The following is a 9,198-nucleotide window of genomic DNA, read 5'->3' as shown; positions in this document are numbered from 1 at the left end:
TGGCTGCTCTCTGTCCTCTTCCTTGCTTCTCCCCAACATTGTTCATTCAATCCTGCAGGATGATGAGCATTTTTCACCGTCGATCTTTCCTCTTCCCAAGAAAGCTAGACTCACACTAGCCAATACGGCCTCTGTCTCTATCTCTAGCTCAGATCTGGCCTTGTCAAGGCGTCCTTGTCACCCCAAGGTGCTGGGAGTTTGGGAAGTACGTCCCTGTTTGGCATTGTGTTCCTTCCGTGGGATGAGTAGCAGGAAAGGCGCCGAGCCTTCCGAGTTTCTGCCCTGCACACCCCCTGGTTCTCACGCTTTGCAAGGAAGGAGAGGAGGCGCGTTACCCCTTTCTCAACCGAGCTCCCGGGTCTTCGCCCTTTCTCACTGCCCCCCACTCTCCCTACAGCTCTAGAGTTCGCTAGCAGCCTGGTGGGCCCCAGGAAGGTGCAGCATACCCAGGAGAAGGCTCCTCGGATGTCAGCGCCTCTAAAACAGCCCAAGGCTCGCCTCGACTGCATGGTTTCCCGAATCCTCAGCTCCAGAAGACCAGGCGGGCGCGCGGACCAGTGCGCAGCGGCGCAGCCCCCGCGCCTCTGGAGCTGCGGAGGACTCCGAACCCCCGCAGGCAGAGAGGAGGAGGAGGGGGATCCTCCAAAGGCAGAGTGTGGGGTGAGGAGGACGGCAAGGAGGATGAAGGGAAGGTGGATCCCGGGTAAGACGAAGGCCCTCCGGGACCTGCGGATCCCTGACAAACCGCGGGGGAAGCCGCCCTAGTTGTTGGCGGTTTAGGGACGGAAAGCACTTAAAGCGCTTCGGAAGTGACCATGAATGCGAGCGTGTAATCAAGTCACCGTGCAAATCGGGCAAGCCACGAAGCAGGCACATCTACGGCTGCGAACCCTGGCCCCAAAGGGTCGGAAGCAGAGATGGCTCCCCCAGAGCAAGTCTGTGGGAGGGGGACAGCGAAGAAGGAGGCGCGAACGCGATCCTCCAAACGAACTGGTTCCAAGACCTCGCACGGGCCACACAGCGACGAGCTCCCACCCGGCCACCCCCAGCCTGGGGCATCCCTCACCCGGGGAGTGGTGGGTGGCAGGAGTTGAGCTCTCTCACCGCCCTCGGCGCACTTGAGAGCCAGGACCGTGAGCACAAGCTGAGCACAAGCGGGGCGCACCCCAGCCCCCAGCCTCGCCGCGCGCCGGGAGGCCCCCCAGCCAACATGAGTTACACCGGCGATTACGTGCTTTCGGTGAGAACACCGAGTGACGATCTGTTGCTTCCCCTGAGGTGGCTACAAAGAAAGGAAGCCGGAGAGGGAGGGGGGGGAAAGGAAAGGGAAAAAAAAAAAAAAGGCCCGGACTAGCTCGCAGCTTGTCAATTTCAACATCGGGTCACATGACCAGCACCTCCCTGCTAAGGATGGGGATAGATTTCCACGTCAGCTTACGTCTCCAAATTTCTACTTCACGGATCCGCTTCAAAGAGGCAGCTGCAGTGGAGAATCATGTTAAGCTCGGCTACTGCGGAGAGCCCAAGGTAGCCCAATGATGGATTTTGATGAGCGTGGTCCCTGCTCCTCTAACATGTATTTGCCAAGTTGTACTTACTACGTCTCGGGTCCAGATTTCTCCAGCCTCCCTTCTTTTCTGCCCCAGACCCCGTCTTCGCGCCCAATGACATACTCCTACTCTTCCAACCTGCCCCAGGTCCAACCCGTGCGCGAAGTGACCTTCAGAGAGTACGCCATTGAGCCCGCCACTAAATGGCACCCCCGCGGCAATCTGGCCCACTGCTACTCCGCGGAGGAGCTCGTGCACAGAGACTGCCTGCAGGCGCCCAGCGCGGCCGGCGTGCCTGGCGACGTGCTGGCCAAGAGCTCGGCCAACGTCTACCACCACCCCACCCCCGCCGTCTCGTCCAATTTCTATAGCACGGTGGGCAGGAACGGCGTCCTGCCGCAGGCTTTCGACCAGTTTTTCGAGACGGCCTACGGCACCCCGGAAAACCTCGCCTCCTCGGACTACCCCGGGGACAAGAGCGCCGAGAAGGGGCCCCCGGCGGCCGCGGCGACCTCCGCGGCGGCGGCGGCGGCGGCAGCGGCCACGGGCACGCCGGCAACTTCAAGTTCGGACAGCGGCGCCGGCAGCTGCCGGGAGGCGGCTGCTGCGACGGCGGCGGAGGAAAAGGAGCGGCGGCGGCGCCCGGAGAGCAGCAGCAGCCCCGAGTCGTCTTCCGGCCACACTGAGGACAAGGCCGGCGGCTCCAGTACGTATAAAGGCAGCGCCCTGCGCTTTATGAAAGGGGAGTTGGAAATCTAGCGCAGCACCGCTGTTAAATTTTTATATGCTGTTTTATAAGCATATAAGGTTTATGAAGGGCCTTTAGGTTTCCCCCAACAAAACTTTGTTATAAAAGGCGGGATCACGTGGCGAGTGCTGAAATTGGCCGTGAAATACCCACCGGCCAAGGCATGCCTGCAAAAAAAAAAAAAAAAAAAGCCCCAAAAAAAACAACTCCCTTTTCCCCTTTTTTTTTCCTTCTCAGCTCCCAAGCCCGGCAGCTCGACCCCGCTCGGGGCCAGCTCGAGGCTGGGGAGCCGGAGGTGGGCGCCTGTAAATTCCCCCTGCAAGGGCTCTGGGAGCCTTTGATAGCAAGGTAATCCGGAGATTTTTATAAAAGCCATGTGTTGCGCCGGGTCTCCAGTCCCGGGCGGGATTCAAAGGCATCGCTGTTTAACGATGGCGCTAGGAGCGTGTTTAACAGATAAAATAGCCCGCTTAGCTCGAGCAATATATTAAAAGAAACAAATTAACCCAAAGTTGGCCTTTTTGTCCAAAGGAAGCCATTTTCTTCTGGCGCGGTGGCAATTAGGTGTCGCCTTCTGTCCAACCGCATGTTATTCAGAATTGTTATTCAATCTGTCAAAAGCGGGTTTTTTCGTTACGTCTTATGCAGCTTTATCGAGAAGGGGAGCAAGATGAGCCTGTCCGCAGCTTTGGGAAACCCTTCTTCCCTCCATCCCGCCTAAAACAGCAGCCTTGCTCTAACGGGGGACCAGGATGGCCGTGTGCCCTTGGGGCTCAGAGAAGACCCAGGGTAGGGGGCTTGCACTGCCATCTCCTGACCTCACAGAAGCCAGGAGGCTGGCCAGAAAGGCAGGAGCTTGTGGCCAGTACTCAGGCTGACAAAAAACCAGCAGCTGCCCCAGATGTTAACGAGGAGAAAGACTGGGGCTGGGGCCGCCTTTACTGCCTCGGGAACCGGCCGCCCAGGTGCTGGAAGGTGAAATGTCCTCCGGCGGCTGTTTGTTTAGTCTGGCCGGGCTAGGGGCAGTCGGCAACCCCCACTCGGCGGCTTTGAAAGCGGCCTCCGCAGCACAAACTCGCCTGTTGCTGTGAGGAGCCCTCCTTTCTGCCCTGGAGGCAGCGTGAGCAGCCTCCCTGGGGGCCTATCTGGGGAGCTGACTTTTATCTGAGGCTGAGCCTCCTCCTGCAGCCTGTCCCCAGCCCACAGTAGGAGCCTGAAGGTAGGGGCCTGGGGAGACTCTGATGGGGCTTAGGCAGGGCCTCCAATCCCTCGGGCCAGCCCTTTCCCTCCACACAGGGCGCTGGGATGGATTGCAGCCCCCACCCCCACCCCCACCCCAACCTGGCTCACTGCCTCTTTCTCCCTCCACAGGTGGCCAACGCACCCGAAAAAAGCGCTGCCCCTACACCAAGTACCAGATCCGAGAGCTGGAACGGGAGTTCTTCTTCAGTGTGTACATCAACAAAGAGAAGCGCCTGCAGCTGTCTCGCATGCTCAACCTCACCGACCGTCAAGTCAAAATCTGGTTTCAGAACAGGAGAATGAAGGAAAAAAAAATTAACAGAGACCGGTTACAGTATTACTCAGCCAACCCGCTCCTCTAAGGCTCCAGCCAGCTGGAATTGGGTGGGGGGCTTCATACACGTGAGATTATATGCAGATTTTGCCCTTGACAAAGTCAAGACACACGGTGACTTTTGAAGAAAGAAGGTGTGCAAGAGAGGGGATGTTCCTGGGAGATAGCCCCAAAGGAGGCAGCCCAGGAGGCAGCCCAGGACTCTCTTGGGCATCTGTGGTTAAGATTCCGAACAATAATTGGATTCCGAGAGTTGAGTATCAACAAGAATGAAGGATTTGGGACCCCTGGTGGTTCACTCTTGGAGACTGTGGAGCTTTGGGCTGGGTGTGGTCTCCACCAGGGACTGGGCACCCTGCCAGGCCCCCTGGAGATCATCCCCCCTCCCAGGACCCTCCACAGGGAGCCTACCCACCCCCAGGACCCCTTGCCTCAAGAAGCTATTCAATCTCCAAACCCAGTTCAGCTTGGGGACAGGAGCAGGAGGAAAGGGGAGGATTCCTAGATGTCGGTAATGGGGCCGCTTTCCAAAGCCAATGTGAAAGACGACTGGACTAAGTGGTGGATACGAGGTGGGAGGCTGCTGATCCTTGAGGGAAAACAAAAAATCCTACTATTTCAGGTGGCATTAGTGGCTCTCCAGCTCTCCTAGCCACTCATCGCACTGTCTCAGGCCTGAGCTGCTTCTAGCAGTCGCCTCCTGCAGCTCACCTAGTTTTTCTGACTCATGAGGGTCTTCATCCTGGCCTGCCATTCAGGCCTAACATCTGGGTGCAGAGCGGACTATTCCCTGAGGTGGAAGACATCAAATAACTAAGAAGCTGCACCCAGGCCGGCCGCTGGCCCTTGGATCTCTACAGGAAACACCCATGGAGTGCAGCAGCTTGGCAAAATCTCTGCCACACTTAATCGAAGCTTGGATTTGCTCAGCGGAGGAGAGGGCCTGGCCAGTAGTCCCCAGCTATGAGGGACTCCGGTACCCCAAAACACCCATTTCCGGCGCTGCACTCTGTCCTTCAACGCCCCAGAACTGAGCTTGGAAGCTTCCAGCGACCTTCCAAGAGCTCAAGAGTGATTTGGAATTATTTTAAAAGATAAATATTATATTATATATATATATTTCCCTGCAGGAACCAAAGCGAATTTTAAGAGATGCAATGTAGAGGGGAAAAAAGATGAAGAAGATATTTAAAGGCTCTATCTGTTTACAGTGTTCCACGGTTAAACTCACTCACTGCTAAGAATATTTGAATGTACGTTTCATACAGGGATGATGTTCAAAAGACTTGTAAATAAAGGAACCATAACCTATTTTGTTTGAATACTTTTTTTTTTGCCATTAGTTGATTTCCTTTGGGGTGTTGTTGGAAGCAGGAAGGGTGTTGGAAATGGTCTTTTTAATTGCAATATTTGGAAAACGTTGGGGGTTTGCTCCGAGGTAATTCGGCAGGACAGTGTCTGGGGATCTCAGCTGAGAAAGCCAGGGCCCTCCCATTGCCTCTTCTCTGCCTTCCTGGGTTAAGAAGAGTCTGGTAGCTCTGTTTGTAGCAGGAGTATTGGCCTGTCTTCCGTTTTCACTCACCACAAATGTCGCAGCATGTATACAGGCGACAGGGCACAAGGAAAATAAAGACTGTGGAAACTTGAGTATTGGGTCTTGGTGTGACATTCCTCTCCTTGCTCACCTTTTACTGCCACACGTCTACTCTTCAGCACCCACACACACACATCAGGAAAAGGGCAAGTTACCAGGCCTCTGAGAGTGTGGGGAGGTGACTTAGCCAGGATTTAACTCCACTAGAAACCAGGTTTAGGAAGCCAAAGTGACTGGCCAGGTCCTTTGGGAAAATAGGGTCCCAGGAATGGGGTATCTCAGGACCTGGAATATGGGGTTTCATCCTCAGGGTGGCCCAGCCCTGGGAGAAAACCTTGGGGCTTGAGGTGACCAATGGGTCTGATTCCAGGCTGAGCTGCCTCATCTCAGGACTAGCAGGACTGAAGTGGAACCACTCTAGGGTGCCCTGGGGAACCCTTCAGCAAAAGGGAGACCGGTGTGGGTACAAAGACAGAGCTCTCCCAGGAGTGTCTAAGGGCGCTTTCTCCCCAGCTCCCAGCTGAGGCTGCCTTTTCCCTTTGGAGAAAGGAAGATGCCAGTTTCCTCTTTGTTTGCTGCCTTTGAACTTCTGCCTTAAATTTGGACATCACCCATAACCTTGAGGGGCAGGGCGGAAAGGCCAGAGCCTTTTGTTGCCACCCCACCCTACCCCACCCTCTCCCTAGCCACCCAGGCAGGGCCAGAGCAGCGGAGATCGGATTTGGAAAGAGGCCCCAGGCCCCGCTTTGTTTGTTTGTTTGTTTGTGTGTTTGTCTAACTGGCGCGACTGGGGAAACCGAGCTCAAAGGGGAGTGGGACAGACCCCCTGAGATGAATGTCTAGGTTGATAGACACAGAGATGAACAAGGACTCTCCTGGGGGGCAGGGAGGGGGTGGGCAGGGAAGCCCAAGGTTTAAGGAAAGACTTCCTTTAGGACAGTTAAAGATTAACCAAAGTATCGCAAGTTGTTAGAGAGAGTCTAGCCAGGAGGACTGTTCGCGGGCGGGCGGCAAGCGGGCGCGGGTTTGATTTCTGAGCCCTATAAAAGCCCATCCTCCGATGGCTGTGACAATGTGGTCGTAAACCCGTCCGGGGCCGGCCAATTTGCATATTTGGAATGCGCTGCTATAAACCCGACTGGGGTTTTGCAGCAATTTCTTAGATGTAAAAGTGAGATCTCTTCAGCAGCGGTCTGGGCACATTCTCTCCCTCCGTCTCTGCCTGGAGCCTGCTTCCCTCTCTCGGCCTCGGCTGGAGTTCGGGCCCGGCCTAGGCTCACAACCGCCACGAGATGGCGCACTTCCGATCAATGTCAAAGCCGCCGGGGAGCCGGGAACCCCAGCGCGATTCTTGGCCTTTGTTCGCTTCTGATACTAAGAGCAGCACGTTACATTATTTCACTTGTCCCGTTCCTCTTTATATCAAAAAATTGGGGACTCACCTTCAAGAAGTGATTGGTGTAATTTAAAGCAACGCGCCTTCTCCAGGCCTCGCAGGCGTCCCGGCGTGGAGAAGCCAGCTGTCCCTTGGCAGTGATTTTCGGAAATGTGTCAAGGTAAGAGGCCACAAGTTTAGCAATTTCAGACTGACTGGGGCGGGTGTGGGGAGGTGGCCGATGTCTGAGCAGGGCTGGGGAAAGTGGCTGGGTTTGTGCGGTGCTGGGTGACGCTATAGGTGCTCATCCCATCCACACTCCCCACCCCCTCCCATCGCTCCCTAAGTTTGGAAAGCAAGGGGAGGCCTAAGTGGAAAAGTGGACGATTTTAGCTCCCCTCGCAAGCTAAAAACCCAAAGCGATCTTTCGATTTTGTAAAAATATTCAGAATGGGATGAACCAGGGATGGGGGGGGGGTGGGCATCGGAGCAAAAGGGTCCCAGCTGTGCTGGGATAGCGGATTGTGGTGGTGGGGGTGGGTGGGAAGGGGAGTTGGCGGGATTGGAGAAAACGGAAAGTTCCTACTCAAAACAATGAGGTGGTCAGCAACCGTGGCCGCTAGGGCAGGCTTATTCCCTGGGGCAGACGTTGGGGTTGTCACTGGTTTCCAACTAGGTGTATTTTCTAGGTCTGTTCAGCAGCCTGGGGGGAAACCTTTGTTCTGAAAAAGGCCAATTCAGAAAAGTCACTTGATTTTCAAGGCTTCCAGATAAGTCTGTATTGCTTATTTGGAATGTACTGCTATAAACCTGACTGGGGTTTTGCAGCAATTTCTTAGATGGAAAAGTGAGGTCTTTTGCATGTTTTGCATAATACGCAAAATTCGTATTGGTAAATACCTATATATTTTCAAAAGGCACTGAGGATAAACTCTGATAGACCCATCCCTCCATCGAGGTTGTCATAAAACAAGTTTTAAATAATCATTTCACTTACATTTTGGAGGCTAGATTCAAATTCCCACTTTTCCTATATTTAAATCTTTATTCCAATATGTTTTCATTGGATTCTTAAATTGGTCATTTTTCCCCCCACAAATATACAGTGCATGGGTAAGTGGGGGGAATCTCAGAGAAAGTAGGTGGTGCCTGTGCGTGCATGTGTGTGTAAGTTTTACCTATCAAAATCACTCGTCTTTGTTGAGCAGGGGCTCCCAAACTCTGCCAGAATAAGGCAACCAAGGAGTGGGTGCCTGCACGGTGCTCTTTGCAGCCTGAGCCTTCCCTAAAATCCCAGAGTCTCCTCAAATTTCAAAGCCAGAGGCAGTTTATTATGGACAAAACTAAGGATATTGCAATTTAGGGTGTGTGTGAAAAGGGCCCAACACTTCCCACATCAGGAGAGAAGGGCCAGTTCAGTGGTTGGATTTAGAAAACAAATTGAACGCGGGTTAAGGATAGATTGCACCTGATTGATTCAAAGCAAATACATCAAATATCCCGGAAATGTTGACATTCTTAAAGATGATCAAGAAAAGAACGTCACTGCTTAAAAATTTTTCTAACTGCAGTTAAATGCACGAATCTGAAAGGTCCAGAATTTTTGTTAAAGCCGGATATGTGGAAGTAGCTTTTATTTTTCCTCTGCGAGGTCGAAGTCCAACTCCGCGGCCGTCCAGATAATTCTGAACCCCGAAAGCATTGATAGCGACCTCCAGACACAAATTGTTTACTGGCTATCTCAATCTCAGTACCTTGTATATTTTTTCAAAGAATTTTTTTGGTAATAACAGTTTTGGAAATAACATTATTTCTCGTCGTTCGCAAGGGCCTTCTCGGAGGAGGAATCCGCTATCCGGTGAACTGCATCGTAGTCCTCGCCAAAAGGCTTATTCCACCGGCCTGGCGTTTACTTCGGCTCCACAGCCATGGGGGAGGGCGTGTTATTATCCAGGTAGAAATGGGCTATATTTACTCCTAAATAATACGTGGGCCCTGGCGGCTTTCACGTTACTCTGCACAGGCCTGGTTGAAACAAGCAGGCACCGAGACTTTTAGGTCAAAGGCATCCTGAGGGCGAGAGAGAAATTCAGCAGCTGGGAGGGAGGACGAAAGGAAGAGAGGGCAAGAAAGTAAATAGGCGAGAGGGAGAGTGTGTGTCTAGAAGCCGACCCTTGGAGCAATTGAATCTTTTCTTAATCTCTCGAGGTAGGGGGGCGGGGAACCTCGGGAAAGCCGGGGCGATCGATAAATGGAATATTCTAACGAGGAAGCTAACACCTCGGTGTTGCAATCTGGGGACTGTGGAACCTTGGGGGGCGGTCGGGGATGCTGAGAGCTCCGAGACCGGATGAG

At 53.6% G+C, this 9,198-nt stretch overlaps 1 protein-coding gene across 1 annotated transcript; it reads left to right on the top strand.

Annotated features, from left to right (window-relative positions):
- The first annotated feature begins 1,008 nt into the window (after positions 1–1,008).
- HOXA11 (homeobox A11) lies at positions 1,009–5,181 on the top strand. The gene is made up of 2 exons (XM_019639964.1): positions 1,009–2,256; positions 3,670–5,181. The coding sequence occupies exons 1-2, from the start codon at positions 1,536–1,538 to the stop codon at positions 3,900–3,902; spliced, it is 954 nt and encodes a 317-aa protein (XP_019495509.1). The 5' UTR covers positions 1,009–1,535; the 3' UTR covers positions 3,903–5,181.
- The last annotated feature ends 4,017 nt before the right edge of the window (positions 5,182–9,198 follow it).

This window comes from Hipposideros armiger, unplaced genomic scaffold, assembly GCF_001890085.2.
Source record: "Hipposideros armiger isolate ML-2016 unplaced genomic scaffold, ASM189008v1 scaffold_47, whole genome shotgun sequence".
NCBI lineage: Eukaryota > Metazoa > Chordata > Mammalia > Chiroptera > Hipposideridae > Hipposideros > Hipposideros armiger.
Note: the sequence above shows the minus strand (reverse complement) of the source record. Positions and strands in the feature narration are given on the sequence as shown.